The sequence below is a fragment of the Nilaparvata lugens genome, chromosome 10 (assembly GCF_014356525.2).
Source record: "Nilaparvata lugens isolate BPH chromosome 10, ASM1435652v1, whole genome shotgun sequence".
Lineage (NCBI taxonomy): Eukaryota > Metazoa > Arthropoda > Insecta > Hemiptera > Delphacidae > Nilaparvata > Nilaparvata lugens.
This window is the reverse complement of record NC_052513.1, coordinates 8,259,874-8,276,539: the sequence shown is the minus strand read 5'-3', so window position 1 is coordinate 8,276,539 and position 16,666 is coordinate 8,259,874. Positions and strand designations below refer to the sequence as shown.

The window sequence follows — 16,666 nt, the reverse complement described above, 5'->3', positions numbered from 1 at the left end:
ACATGATGAAGAAACACAATTAAACCTTTCAGGACATGGCACTACTAGTAAATTTAAACATTAATAAAAAATAAACTAGCTCCTACATTAACTACTGAAATAAACTTATAAACCTGCCCAAAAAGGGGGAAACATAGTGACTACATCTTTACTCTCGTAGTGCTCCTAGCAAAGTGTCCTCCGAAACGTAATCTGGTCTGTCGGCTGGGGAATCCCCACTACTGTATTTAGAAACAGGTCTCCTATTGGGCGAATGGAATCAATTTGACCAATCGTCGCGTGGCTTCTACAGCCTTTGGACCAAATAGTAACTGCAAAATCGGTAGTTTGTTATCATTTCAATGCTTGCTGTTTTCCAACTTATCGCATTTTATGTCGCGACAAGAAGGCTAAGTTTTAGAGATAATTCCATAATCTACATTCCTCGACGACTCGGAGCCACAATTTTTAAATATCTATCATGGGAAACTCGAAGTCATGGCCGTTCATAATAGAGAGAGAAAATAATTTATTTCGCTAACTCACTTACAATAATGGCTCTAGTCTATTGCGTATCAAATTTACTATTATAACTTGGGAAAAGGCCTGAATTAAAGACAGTGCCGGCACACTCCCCTTCCTTCCGGTGTGAAACACGCAAAAAGAAATCTAATCAGGATATGTTACCATAGAGGCATTCTGTATGAGTCGAATTTCTGGATTGATAGTAGGATCCAATTTGAAGCGGGCCCTCTTCAAAAGAAATCTCTTTAATCATTCCGAAATTCAGCAAAATGTATAACTAATTGAGATTTGTGGCAAGAGTCTTTAAAACTGTGGCAAGAGTCAGGACAAAACAATATGGACGTGTCCACCTTTAAAGTAGGTACTAAAGACGGACCGAGTATAATAATCTTGAATACTTCAATCACTTTATTGAGTCCCTGGTTATTTTCTTGGCAAACTCTAACAAGGGAAAACGTTTAAAAGACATCATATAGTTTTAATTGGTTCTATGTTACTCTGCTGTTGTAAAATATGAAGTACGTTTGATCATAATAGTAAAGGATGAAACTTTTTCACTCAGCTGAATGTATTGAAATCTAACTATCATTACTATAGAGTTGAGAGTGCAATATATTTTTAACAATATAAAGCAATTCAATAGGCAATACTATTCTACCTCGACTACGATTCAAAGATAATAATGGTTGAAACTGCATTCTTGGATCAACGCGAGAGCTATATGACACAAGCGCGATTTTGCATTCCGCAATCATGAGAAAAACACTTTTCATTATAATATTCCAGTATGAAACTTACCACACAACGCCAGACAATAAAGGGGAACATACATAACGTCCGAACAGTACGTATGTGGAGTGATCCGTGGTCTAGTGGATAGAGTGCTTGCGTAGCAGCATAGAGATCCCGGGTTCGAACCCCTCTCATTACCAAAAGTTTTTTAACCAGATCACTCCCGTGTTATCGGATGGGCACGTTAAACTGTCGGTCCCGGCTGAAGTATGACAGTCGTAAGGCCCATTGACGGCTTAAATTATATATTCAGGCGGTGGAACATTCCCGAAAGGGAACTCCCCACCAACAAAAGCCATACGAATTTATTTATTTATTTAGTACGTATGTCAGTTTCTTGCATTGAGTCAAAGCATTAGCTAGAAAGCATGCTAATCAATTATTCAAAAGTTGAAACATATTACACGTAGTTAAGTATGTTTACAAAAATTACGAAAACTCTAATAATCAAATCAATGTAAACATTCGTATAAATTGAAAGATAATCAGGGAATAAAGAGAATGGTCTGTATGGTATGATATTGAAACATGCATGTCAGTAGGCTTTAGATGAATTAGAATAATCTTTCAATAATTATTATCCTATGAAAATCATATACGGTAATAATGAAATATCGGTACTTAAATATCTAATTCGCAAGTACCGTACTAGGTATATTCACAAGATTTTGCTGTCTTGTGTCTATCTTTACTCCAATACGTTTTCATAACTTGTGATAACTCACATGTTTAAGTAGTCTACTTCCAAGTTCCAATTTTCAAGTTCATGCAAATGACAAATACGGTACAAAGATATTCAATCGTAAATGATGATTTGCTTCCAATCAAGTTACTTATCAAGAGTTGATAAAGAGTTTCCACAACAGTTTGAAAATACACAAGTCCATTTGTTGAGTTTGATATTTAATAATTGATTGATGGTGTTCCAAAATCATCATTAATGCCCGGTGTCACCAAGCTCGGTAGTTACTATCGATAATTCCAGTACCTGTACACACTTGTAAATCATGCCCGGATTGATCTCTTGTTCAAATGCCCGAGCCTGGTGAAACCGGGCATAAGTACTCGAATAATTATTGTGATAAGTGTTTTTACTAGCGAAAACCATTTGGTGAAGGAGGGGGATGGAGTTTCAATATTTACCTGATCAAGGTATCATCATCAGCCATCATCACCCATTTTATTGAAGGCAATTCCTTTTTGATTCGCTCATTAACCAAATCTAAAATTTCAAAAGTTTTCTGGCAATGTCCTTTTACAGTATTTTTCACACGGACTGCAGTTGTTGGAATTTCTGAATCTGTAGAAAAAACATCCAACCGAGCATTCTTCTTCCAGGATAATAAAGAAAAATAGAAGACTACTATGAATCTTCAAGTCAGGTAGGCTATTCTTCAGCAGCCCACAGCTTGTAATGAATAGGAGTGAAATAAGTGAACTTTCATAGAAATTGACTATGCAAAACTAGACAGGCAAATTTGACAGAGTGAGCAGAAAGTGAATATCATATTACTTCCATTCGTTTGTATTTCTAGCTAAAGCCCAGTCAATAAAGACTGAAGACATTGATGCGCAACAAATTAGGGGAATGCTGAATTTTCATGTAATTACTCTAGATTGAGGTATGACCAATTTGATAAACGCATCACTATCATTACTCGAAATTATCAAATTTACTAAGCATTAGTTACCAATCTGCATTCAAATTTGCTTTAGTATAAGAATTATGTTTGATAATGCACTGTTTTACATAAATTAATCCCATCTTGATATTTTCAAGGTGGAAATTTTTTAATATTGTAGTCTATAGAGAAATTTATCCTTTTCAAGTTCATGCAATGACAAATACGGTACAAAGATATTCAATCGTAAATGCAGATTTGCTTCCAATCAAGTTTCTTATCAAGAGTTGATAAAGAGTTTCCACAACAGTTTGAAAATACACAAGTCCATTTGTTGAGTTTGATATTTAATAATTGATTGATGGTGTTCCAAAATCATCATTAATGCCCGGTGTCACCAAGCTCGGTAGTTACCATCGATAATTCCAGTACCTGAACACACTTGTAAATCATGCCCGGATTGATCTCTTGTTCAAATGCCCGAGCCTGGTGAAACCGGGCATAAGTACTCGAATAATTATTGTGATAAGTGTTTTTACTAGCGAAAACCATTTGGTGAAGGAGGGGGATGGGGTTTCAATATTTACCTGATCAAGGTATCATCATCAGCCATCATCACCCATTTTATTGAAGGCAATTCCTTTTTGATTCGCTCATTAACCAAATCTAAAATTTCAAAAGTTTTCCGGCAATGTCCTTTTTCAGTATTTTTCACACTGACTGCAGTTGTTGGAATTTCTGAATCTGTAGAAAAAACATCCAATTGAGCATTCTTCTTCCAGGATAATCAAGAAAAATAGAAGACTACTATGAATCTTCAAGACAAAAATAGTCAGGTATTCTTCAGCAGCCCACAGCTTGCAATGAATAGGAGTGAAATAAGTGAACTTTTATAGAAATTGATTATGCAAAGCTAGACAGGCAAATTTGACAGAGTGAGCAGTAAGTGAATATCAGATTACTTCCATTTGTTTGTATTTCTAGCTAAAAAGCCCAGTCAATAAAGACTAAAGAGATTGATGCGCAACAAATTAGGGGACTGCTGAATTTTCATGTAATTCCTCTAGATTGAGGTATGATCAATTTGATAAACGCATCATTATCATTACTCGAAATTATCAAAGTTACTAAGCATGAGTTACCAATTGACATTAAAATTTGCTCTAGTATAAGAAAATTGCAATTATGTTCGATAATGCACTGTTTTTTACATAAATTAATCCCATCTTGATATTTTCAAGGTGGAAATTTTTTAATATTGGAGTCTGTAGAAAAATTTAGGTATCCTTTTCAAGCTCCAATAAATTTCACCAAGAATTTACTCATCATCGTAAAGTTAGATGTAATTGAAAATAAAAAAAAATTCAGATGAAAATTACTGAGATTGCATTTATTCAAATGCTAATGAATTAATAATTATCATTAAACAAAAATCCAAATTAAATGCTGTAAATTACCCCGAATTACCCCTCCTGCTACAAAAGGGTAAACAGCTAGATGGAAACTCGATGAGCGCTACAATTAAAAAAATATTTGTGAGCCCGGAAATCGAACCCGATAAGTTACCTCCTCTAGTCAGAAATGCTTACCCTTACACCAAACTGACAATCTCTGGGTAGCAGCGCTCATTGTATACGAAGCCATAGCGGCCCAAAGTTAGTAGACGTCTACTAACGTTGATAGCGGCCAACCAGTCTACAAATGGAAATTACTGAGATATTGCATTTATTCAAATGCTAATGCTAAGCATTCCTGACTACAGTGAGGTTCACGTTATAATGGCAGTGGACACTCTTCTCTGCAGTTTCTCAGCAAGAGGTATTTCTTGCAATTAGTAAAATAAAAAGTAATGGTATGGCGCAGATGGAATCCCAAATAGAACAACGTTGCCGATCCTCTGTCTTGTCAATGCCTTCTATAGACGGTAGCTGATACAGACAGTTTATTGATGTAATATTAACTGTTCATTCGCGTTTAAAATGATAAATTATATTTTATTAAGCATTAATATGATAAATAATATTTTTTTAATAATTTCATAATTAAGATGGAATATTTTATTTAATTATTAATTCTACATTGTTAAAAGACGATCTGACAACAGAGCAAAGCGAGAAAGAGATAGCGCTATCCGCTTTGTTGAATGATAGAGAAGGATAGCAATACCATTGCTAATCAAACACTGTCATTATAACGTGGACCTCACTATAGTGATAAGGAGGTACCGGGTTCGATTCCCGGGTTGACAAATAATTTTTTAATAGTAGCGCTCATCGAATTTCCATCTAGCTGCTTACCCTGTTGGGCTTGGGGGAGCTTTGAGTCGAACATCGTACTCAAGAATTTGTTGAAACCCAGAATACACCCACAGTATCTCTGCTCGTCGTAGGAGGCGACTAAAAGGGACCCCCTTTCCAAAACCCTTCTTCTCCTTCTTAATATGCTTTGAGACTTTTCATTTCTAGAATGACACTTTTTGTATCGGTCGGCCTTCCTTGGTCATATTCTTACTTCTTCTTAGGCCAACCCAAGGTGTTATGTGGACCGTGCTGATGGCTGGTACTCTCTAACGGTGCCTGCAGGATACCAGGCGCCCTCCTGTAGCATTTAGCCTTGCCTGGACATGCGGAGCTCTGTCTGAGTTGACTCCACTTCCCTAGGTGTTCGTTGGAACCACATGAACCGCTATGGCCGCTATGGTGGTTTTATATAAAATGAGTGCTGCTATCCAGAGATTGTCAGTTTGGTGCAAGGGTAAGCATTCCTTATTGGCAATTAGGAAGTACCGGGTTCGATTCCGGGCTGACAAATAATTTTTGAATAGTAGCGCTCCTCCAATATCCATCTAGCTGTTTACCCTGTTGACAATATTTGCAGTAGCAGAAGTCTTCGAGGTGATTCACAGCATATAATTTGGATTTTTGTTTGATAATAATTATAAATAAATTTCTATTTTCCTATATATATTTTTTTAATTATTTTCCTGTTATTATTGAATATAGATGTATATTCTACTACATTTTCTATAGATGTCCTTCAAATAGCTAGAAGATAATTTGCTTTAAATTTTTATTCTGAAAAGAAATTGAATAATAAATTATTAATGAGCATACTGAAAACTCCAAGTTCCAACCTTGCACGTTACTAAAAAACTCGATGAGCGCAGTTTGCTTTGCCCACGTGCTTTTCACAACTGGAACTCTGTCTTGATGGAATTTGACATATGTCCTCACTGCAAAGAAAATACTTTCTTTAGGTACGGGATCTCCCTGTAAAGCAAACATTACTTTGTGAACAACGTTGTTTTGTATTATATACGGGATTCGATTCCATCAATATGAATAATACTATATTTTGGAAATATAAAACTCAATAAAAAACTTAATAATAAAAACCCTCTAAAAATCGCTGGAAAACCGCCTATCTTGGGCGTATCTTTGGCTCAATTCTGAGTCCTCTTAAGAATGAATTTCTAGACCCTTGCTACTTCTGTACGAAATTTGACCATGATCTGTCTATTAGTTCTTGAAAAGGCCTAGAAAACGCATAAAACGCTGAAAACCCGCTGATTTTGGGCTGAACTTGGGCGTCTCAACTTTTGGCGGAACTTAACTTTCAATACAACATTATTATACAGCAGCTGAGCCTGTGTACCAAGTTTGAAAAGTTTTTTCAGATTAGTTTTTGAAAAAGCTGAGAAAACTCATCATATTTTGGACGTATCTATGGATTTTTTTTCAAATCCGTTCTTATAGTTCACCTCTTGATGGCCCACTGAACAAACCTGCCAACATTTGAACGTATTTGGTCCAGTAGATTTTTAGTTCTGTTGATTACTAATGAGTGAGTGAATGAATCAATGTCATTTTGCTTTAATAAAGATTTGCAGGACTTTAGTTTAAAAATCTACATAAATAAATGAATATAATATGAATGATACTTACACAATAAGAGTCCTTTTCGGGAAATGATACACATCCTTTTCTATTCTCTATACAAAATTTATCAGGAAGGTCAACCAAAGGAATTTCAACAAACAACGCAAGATCATAAGATGCATCAAGGGAAAAATTTGATCTTATTAAAGCCATTTCTTCATATATTTCACTCAGCCTGGAAAAGTATATTTTGCATTAATAAATGTACAGTGTTGTGGGCATACATGCATTTCGAGAATACCATAGAGTTAGACAATACAGTCTATAGTTAGTTACGTGTATATATATACCTTGACCTGTAAAAAGGTTCGAGGAATACAGTACCAACGTGTTCAAAATGTAGCTGATTGATCAATTCTTTCTAAAGTAGAACATTGTAGAACATACAAAAAGACGGATAACGACTTTGACCTTGAGTGAGTCAAAAGTGAGAACTCGCAAACGCTCGTTCAAAAAAATAAATTATAAATTACATACTTGACTATTAATGCAGTGGACATCACAAAGCCAGCAGCAAATAGCGGACATTTGGATTTTAATGCAGGAGTATGTAAATGATCGAGAGATGTTATCTGTGCAATGAATTTGTCTCCATGAATCAGTCCGTGGCCCAACCACATGGCCTAGATAAGCAATACAAAACAAATTACCAACAGTTTAAGAATTGAAAAATTTATAACTTACTACTAGTGGTAACTTACTGTGAACAATGGACCTCATGTAGTTACGGTAACTCAGGCCTGATTGTTGAAATGTTAATCCAATAATATTAGTGAATCAGCCATTAGAAAATATTCTGTTTCAACGTGTCGATGAGAAGCATCGATATATAATAGATCTCATTTTGAGCTCGTTGGCGAGAAGCCGGTGTCTAAACGGCCAATGGCCTATCAAAAAAGCCTATCTGTTGGTGTATACAAAATTAAATTAAATTGAGATTATTTTTTTCATTAATAAAATACAATACCTAACATATATTATTTCATTCTCATTCCATTTTCAATATGATTATGAATTCAATCTTGATCTGGATAAACGTGATGGGCATTGACTAATACACAGTATATTATGCACAATTACGTGTTTTTTTACGCGTTAAAAGGGGATGTGCTTGTATTTCATATTGTAGTTCTGATTTTTAATATATTGTTTGGATACATAATAAGAGAAGCCCAGAACCAATTTTTTCATGTAAATTTTCCTCGTGCTAGATACAGAGTGGCCCAGTCGTATTTTCGGTTAATTTTCCATATTTTAGCTATTTCCACCAAATCCTGTAATCGTACAGAATAATTTGATCCCGCCTTTCTTTTAGATTATAAAATTCCTAATAAAATAATATCATATCATTCGGAACTCTTTACATTCAATGAATCCTTAATTACAGTTTTTAAAAAATTACTTTAGATTAAAAAAAATTCTTTTAGATTATAAAATTCCTAATAAAATAATATCATTCGTTCGGAACTCTTTACATTCAATGAATCCTTAATTACAGTTTTTAAAAAATTACTAAAATTTTAAGAAAAAATCAATTTTGATGAATTTTAGTTTTTGATCAACAATATATTCAGATTGATAACATTCAAATGTTTAATTCAAAATCATACATCATAAGTCAAATTTGGTCGAAAAATAAAAAAAATCATTCTAGAGTGTTCCCGCTTCAACAATTAGTGGACAAATAGACAAATAAATTATCAATTTCTATATTCAAAGCTATGTATCTCAGTAACCCGATTATTACTTGATCTTGAATTTTAGAATAGAATCTCTTCTTTTACTTGATGTAAACAATTCATGAAAAAATATGAATGTAGTTAATGTAAGGATTCGATCATTAAAAAAATCAAGAAATCAAACTCATATTTAATGGTCTGGAGTAGGATAAAAAGGACAGAGCCTGCACAACAGTGACGTCACAAACCCCCGCCCCCCTCCCCTGTGCGTCACTACCCCCTCCACCCACCCACCCACCATCAGCTGATCCTTGACATCATCAATCAGATGTTCTCTGACATCACCAATCAGCTGACTAGTGATGTCACCAAGCCATCAGCTGACTAGTGATGTCACCTAACCTCAAATTTATTTTTCCCAAATTTCCCTCCTTACCTAACCTTAAAATTATTTTCTCGCCTTTTATTTGTGCACATGCATGCACCCCCTGCCAAGACAAGCCTACTATTGATTTTTCCAGGTAACAAGTGGGGAACACACCTCAGTTCAGTTGTGATTGGCACTATAGTTATTGCCTATAGGGTATTATTCCAGAGCAATATAGTATAGTGCCAATACTATAGTGCCAATTACAACATGTTCCACTTGTTAGAAAATCAATATGATGGCTTGTCTAGTCAGAAGGCATGCTCATGGGGTATTATGCCAGAGCAATGTAAGCTATAACCAATTACAACTGAACTGAGGTATGTTCCCCACTTGTTACCTGGAAAAATCAATAGTAGGCTTGTCATGGTAGGGGTCGCATGCACGCACAAATAAAAGGTGGGAAAATAATTTTAAGGTTAGGTAAGGAGGGAAATTTGGGAAAAATAAATTTGAGGTTAGGTGACGTCACTAGTCAGCTGATTGGTGACATCAGAGAACAGCTGATTGATGATGTCATGGATCAGCCAATGGGGGTGGGTGGGGGGAGGGGGTAGCGACGTCACAGGGGAGGGGAGCGGGGGGGTTGTGACATCATTGTTGTGCGGGGTCTGTCCTTTTTAACCTACTGTCTGGAAAGTGTTGAATTTTAGGCAACTGAGCTTGTATAGGATGGAATTATCTACAATTTGAAACCAATCTATGATGTATCAGACTCGTTTCAGATACTCTTTATTTGATTAACAGAAAAATCACAAAAAAATGAAAATTAAAATTGCCATTTTTAAAATCGGCTGTAACTTTCTAATGATAGTGAAATTGAAAGTATTGTTTATTGGAGTGAAAAGACAAGATACTTCTTAACATCCTTACTGGATTTTGAATGTTAACCGAAGTAAAGTAAATTCGTATGGCTTTTGTTGGTGGGGAGTCCCTTGCGGGAAGGTCCCACCGCCTGAATATATGAGCCTGTTCACATGACAGCGATTTACACTCGGTTGTCGCACGATTGACCAACCGAGCGGTTGCCAGGTATAGGGAAACACATGGTGCCATACACATGCATTGCTCGGTTTTAGTAGTCGCCGGCGAATCGCGGCGGTTGTAATCTCAGACTTAACTGAGGGCAAATCGCTCATGAATCACAGTCATGTGTACAAGACTGGCAAATCGAGCGATTTGCCAACTGCATGACAACCGAGTGTAAGTCGCTGTCATGTGAACAAGCTCTATAATTTAAGCCATCAATGGGCCTTACGACTGTCATACTTCAGCCGGGACCAACAATTTAACGTGCCCATCTGATAACACAGGAGTGATCTGGTTAAAAAACTTTTGGTAATGAGAGGGTTTGAACCCGGGATCTCTATGCTGCTATGCAAGCACTCTATCTACTAGACCACGGATCACTCCAAGATATTCTCCAAGAATATCTGGAGTATTTCACAAGATACGCAGCTTTGAATATAGAAATTGGTAATTTTTTTCTGCATTTTTTTCTGTAATTTAATCAGTATTTCAATGCATTTTTTTCTGTAATTTAATCAGTATTTCAATGCAGAAAAATTACCAATATTTCTATATTCAAAGCTGCGTATCTTGTGAAACACTTCAGATAACATTTCAAAATCCAGTAAGGATGTTAAGAAGTATATCATCTTTTCACTCCAATGAACAAGCACTCAATGATAAATTTTCTATTTTTCGACCAAATTTGACTTATGATGACTTAGTGTGTTGTCAAGTGTACAAAGAAATCTATATGAGAGCACTCTACCTGATTTCAGATTGTAGGACACAAAATTATGCCCAGAGGGATTTTGAATTATACATCAAAATGGTAACAATCGGAAGATATTGTTGATCAAAAACTAAAATTCATCAAAATTGATTTTTTTATTTTTGAAAACTCACTACCATACTCATTGGAGATAAAGATCTAATTTTTTATGAATTTCATAATCTAAAAAAGGCAAGAGCAAATTATTTATATCCAATTACAAGATTTGGCGAAAATAGCTGAAAACTGGAAAATGAACCAAAAATACGAGGTTTTTGGGCCAATCTTTATCTAGCACAAGAACATTTTTCATGAAAAAATTGGTTTTGGACTTCTCTTATGTATCCAAACAATTATTAAAAAATCAGAACTACAATATAAAATGCAAGCACCAATGTATAATTATAGTGACTGGACTATACATAAATATATCAACGTGCATTTCAAAAAGGAACATATTTGTGACAAATTTAATGAAAATCTGTTGTTGCGTTTTGCCGAAAATGCGTGATATGCGTACTTGCACACATACAGACAAAAGCATATCTCGTTGAGTTAGAAAGTAAACCTCACTGCGTTCGGTCAATAATTACAAAAGTGAAAAATTATTTGTCTAATTAAAATTACAATTTTGAATCATTATGACATTGAAAAATCTTGATTGTCATGTGCTGATGTACGCTGATGATGTGAAGATCTTCAGGAAAATCAGCTCCAAAGAAGACTCCATGTCATTGCAGAGAAATCTTAATCAAACTTTGAATTGTATTATGAAAAGGTTCATGTCCATCAATGTAAGCAGAACATTTGTAATGAGTTTTTAAAGAAAAACGAATACCTTGCAATATCAGTATAGGCCTAATATTGCTAACAAACAAAATCAACGTGTTGTCTTTGTGAAGGATCTAGGTGTCACATTTGATAGTAAGCTACTTTTCACTGCACATATTAATGATATTGTTGCTAAGACAAGAATGCAACTTGATGAAATAAGGTGGATTAGCAGAAACTTTAAAAATCCTCAAACTTTGAAGACACTTCACTGTTCCATTGTTTGATGTCACTTGTCAACCCCCGGACGCCACTCTAATCCCCCCCCCCCAGGTCAGAGTCCTGGATCCGTGCAAACTGCACTGCTCTGGTAGAAAGATGCGTGGCAGTTGGTAATAAACTGTCAAATCAAATAAATTTTTTTGTAGTATCGAGAATTTTTAAGAGAATAATAAGATCCTTGCAGGAACCTATCCAACAGTTATGAGATACAAAACACACTTTTATGACAGTTGCAATAAATAAAGGCTTGTAAAAACAAAACTTCAATATTGTCAACCACAAAACAATTTTGGCAATAAAACTTCTGTCGTTCTATTGCACGTAAATTGCCTAAGCATATACTACTCGCTTGTCACTTGGCGCCATGTGGTTGAACGGGTTGGCTGTAAGGGGTGATGTGGAGGTCCAAATATATTTGGATGAAGATCGATTTAAAGAGGGAAATTTGAAGTAATTTATTGAAAAAAGAAACGGAAAACATAGAAGTAGAGTACTTTTAAATAAGTCATGAAACCAAATTAAATAAATATGGAAGCATTTAATGATAAATAGTCAACGGTACTTACCTTTTTCTTGTCATATCCTTTTACCAAATTAATCAGCCCAGTTAAATTTATTTGAGTTTTTTCTTCTGCAAAGAAAAACCAAGAGCTATTGCTAGAGTGGAGTTTGTTCAACCTGAAAACAATGAAAAAACGAATACTGTACTTCAACTGAAGCTTAAAGCTGAAGTTGAATTCTTCAACCAGTGGGTTGTTTTGGAGCCAAAATTATGGCATGCTAGCTGATAATGAGTAGGCCTATTCAGGGCTACAACAAAATTATCATTTCATGAATCAATTGAATGACATAAATTCCATTCTATTTGATATCTAATCGAAAATCATGGGCCCATGAGACTTTCAAGGGGAAACCGAAATACTAAGTGACCTACTGAACACAAATACCTTGAATTGAACTTTATTTTTCGAGTGGAAATTGTTTAGAACCATTCCAAATTGAAGGTATATATTTTCAAAATGTTCCAGGGGGGCCTCCAGATCACTCTTTGGTAGGGGGTATTCCATACCACCCACACCCCCCGGTGGAACCCCCAAAGTTTATGTGTTTTCTACGCCAATGATATGATACCCTCCCGAATTGTTTTCTGGATTCGCCACTGACATCATTTGGAACATACTCACTAGTTTTTAAATGTGAAAAATACTCAACAGTGAAAATGGACGCTAGCCGCCCGAAAGTACTCCAGTCAGTGTAACTGAACAAAATTGTTTATTTACATGAATAATGCTTGACTATTGTCGTTGTTTAAAAAATCAAATTAGTGTTGTTAATACACTATCCAGTTCGGAATGGATCAATGAACAATCATCTTGAAAACATGCTGTATTAACTAAATAACAAAAATAATGCTATAATAATAATTACATCACCTATGCAATGAATGCTATATAATATAGAACCAGAGACAAATCGGTATGTTTATTGTTTAATATTTAAATATAAAACGGTATCTTTACTCTATGATATTTAACGGCATCTCAAATCAAATCAAATGGTTCTTTATTTTGACATCAATAGGCTACAATAATTTAAAACAAAACAATTTTTCAATCATGAACAGTACTATTAACAGCTATCGTAATAACTATTACAGCATCGCATAATTTTTTTACATTGTAATATAAATAATAAACATTATACAAAATTGCATACTAATCTAAGAAGATGTCAAAAAATAGAGTACTACTTGCTTAATTATTATATTTATATCTCTACGCTATGATAGAACTAAGAACTTCTGCTTCTGAAAATATTGACCGGAGAACTAAATAGCAGAAGGAAGTTCGTTGAGTGAAACGGCCTGGGCAGCACAGTTGAACAGTTCCAGTCAAAGAATTTCCTTTATGCTATTTAGTTTTTCGGTCAATATTTGTAGTAGCAGAAGTCCTTATAGTTCTATTTATACAACTTTAATTGGATATTGGATTTAATTGTTATAATATTCCAGCGATTGGTTAACTGCAATTACTAATAATTCTTTCCACCATACAATAATGAGTTTCCACCCAACAAATCGTTGTGTAAGGGTTCAATTCACGGAATGATCTGTTTTTTATAATACCGGGAAAACTTCTTTTATAAAAATAAAATAATTGAATGTTAAAAGGGTACTTCGGAATTTTTTTTTATAAATGTTCATTTGAAAGGTTCAACCACAAAATATAAAATAGAGACTTACCATGGGAGAAGAGGTACAACTGTCCAAGCTCCCATATGTGGAAATTCTTTGTGTACAGTTCTGATAGAGGGCGGTTTCTGGAACATTCCATTATTCTATGAGGAAGTTGATGGAAAACTTAGTTAAGGAAGCAATCATTAGTTAAGCAATAATACTTAGTTTGGAATCCATCATTTGATAGATTATGAAAATCACAGTAGTATAAAAATAAATGTTTAATTTTTTTATCAAATAAAGTACTCAAATGACAAATTTCAATAGCATCATACAAAATTATTAACAATAGTTTTATGCTAATTGAAAAAGCAAAATTGAAGAGCAAAATTGTTATGAAATAAAATAAAAAGTTAACAAAGAGACTAAATTACTTATATTTTCAGAAAGAGAGAGAACTCTGGAATGGAATAAACCACAAACGTTGATGTTGCTGAAGAATTAAAAAATAATAAATCTAAAATATTGACATCCATTCGATGTTTTGATTCTGAAGTTGAGATTATAATAGATTTCTTACAATCAATTTCAACCAACCTGATTTATTGCAGCGGCCTGTTGGAGAATATTTTGACGTAGTTGTTGGGCTTTAGCTGCATGGTACTGGTCACCCTGACTCAGCACCACCACCACAATGTCATCTAGGCCTGCCAAATGCCAATTCATTCAGATATTAACGGATGAACTGAAAGTCAACATGACTATTTTATACCACGTGCCAGTTTTTACAGAACGGTACAGTACCCGTACAGTGATTGGTACAGTTCAGTACTTGTTGAAATACATTGCCAATATTAGAGTACAGATTACAAGATAAGTTTTTTACTAAGATTTTTGATAGGTTTCCAAAGAATTTTTTTTATACTCACCAATCAAGACATTTGATTTTATATTGAAACTATATAATTTTATTTAAAACCATAATCAATATATATAAATTTATTGAAACCATAACCAATTTTATTCATGGTGAACCCATATTGTATGGAATATAGCCTACTCGTACATCATACCTGTGCTTAAATGAATGAAATTCAATAATTTTTAATACAAAATATATGCCATTTTGTTTTGGGGCACTGTATACCCTTGTGTAACTGGTATACAGTAACCTTCAAGGGTAATGTTTTTCTTTTCTTTGTATTACTCAACAGTAATTATATTCTATGATTGGGATTTTTCCTATAAATTTCCAATCGATACTTTTTTCAGTTTTGAGAAAACCTAACTACAGGTAAAAGTAACTTACAAGAGCACGTGGTCTAATGTTCACATAACTACTAGTTATTCTTATCATTATTGACTGGACTGAATAGAATAGGTTTTGTTCCTTTAAGTATATACATTATATAATCGGAAACGTCACAATGTTCTAAAGATACAAAAATTAAAACACGACATATCATATGATTGATTCAACTCATATATACTTATTGACTGGATGATAATAAAATGGATTTCAATTTTATGTAAATTTCAAAGATTCCTTTCCCCAAGTCATGGACTTCAAGAACCCATCCATATAATGTAAATTCAACGATTTTATTCCTTAATTCCTGAAACCGAATTCAATTTCTGAACCCAGTTTCTGAAAAAATAAGATGTGGCAAGAAAAAGTATAGAAATTGTATCGAAATGTCACTCACGCAATGAAATGGCTGGTGGTGTGTTGATACATGTGTTGTGGATGAAACACAGGTATACGAGTGTCACGAGTCCTGGAACAAAGCAGTCATGCTCAATTTATAAGAAAAAAATCTTTGTGAAGCTAGAATGTGAGATAATGAATCTATGGAGAACTGGGCCATTTAAATGTTAGATAAATATTCATTCATGCGCTCTGTATCGATCAATAGTTCCATCAATAACAACTTGGCGCAACTGAACAACTTTTTCGCCAATTTCAAGGTTACTTTTCCGTCAATTTCCAATGCAGGTAGACAAGTAGACAAGGCATACAATTAATTTATTCTTGAATAACAGTGTATAGAAAAACTCTCCAAATGTTTGTCTGCTACTTTGAAGAGTTGGAGAATGAAAATATAAATATATAAAATTGATATTATTTCTGACTCTATTTGAAGTTTGAGTGTTTTGTTTAAATTAGATATATTTCCATATACTTCTCTATATAGGCCTATTCATATATACCTCTTCATACTTCTATTCCAAATTAAATATGAGCGAGTATGGTGACAAAATAAGTAGATTTAGAATTTACTGTGTTGTAAATGAATGCCAGACGTGCAAGTGCATATTGGTGAATAGTTATTCATGATTGTATTAAGAGCGTAAAACGCGACTTTATCGCTCGTCGAGTCAAACCAGTTACCACGCGACGCGTAGCGGAGCGTGGTAATTTTGCCGAGAGCGGTAAAGAAGCTATCCGCTCGAATTACATACAAAATTTTCTTCCACAACTGCAGTATTGGACTCCAATACAATGAACAGTTTTTTTTACAATTTATCCAATTATTTTGATAAATCAATGTAATAATAATAAATTATACAATTTAATTATTCTATCTTATCATAATAATTTATTTTATAATGATTTATTATTAGAATAAGATAAAACAATTAGTATGATCTGCAAAAAAGTTAGATTATTAGAAAAAAAGTAGATTATCGCTCG

At 34.2% G+C, this 16,666-nt stretch overlaps 1 protein-coding gene across 1 annotated transcript in view; it reads right to left on the bottom strand.

Annotated features, from left to right (window-relative positions):
- LOC111052943 overlaps window positions 1–16,666 on the bottom strand; it is a 62,404-nt gene that overhangs the window by 8,561 nt on the left and 37,177 nt on the right. The window contains exons 12-19 of the mRNA XM_039436612.1: window positions 15,678–15,749; window positions 14,569–14,678; window positions 14,038–14,114; window positions 12,362–12,473; window positions 7,334–7,479; window positions 6,863–7,031; window positions 6,052–6,187; window positions 3,506–3,662 (exon numbers count right to left, since the gene is read on the bottom strand). Of these exons, the coding sequence (XP_039292546.1) occupies window positions 3,506–3,662; window positions 6,052–6,187; window positions 6,863–7,031; window positions 7,334–7,479; window positions 12,362–12,473; window positions 14,038–14,114; window positions 14,569–14,678; window positions 15,678–15,749 (979 nt within the window). The remainder of the gene's footprint in view (window positions 1–3,505; window positions 3,663–6,051; window positions 6,188–6,862; window positions 7,032–7,333; window positions 7,480–12,361; window positions 12,474–14,037; window positions 14,115–14,568; window positions 14,679–15,677; window positions 15,750–16,666) is intronic.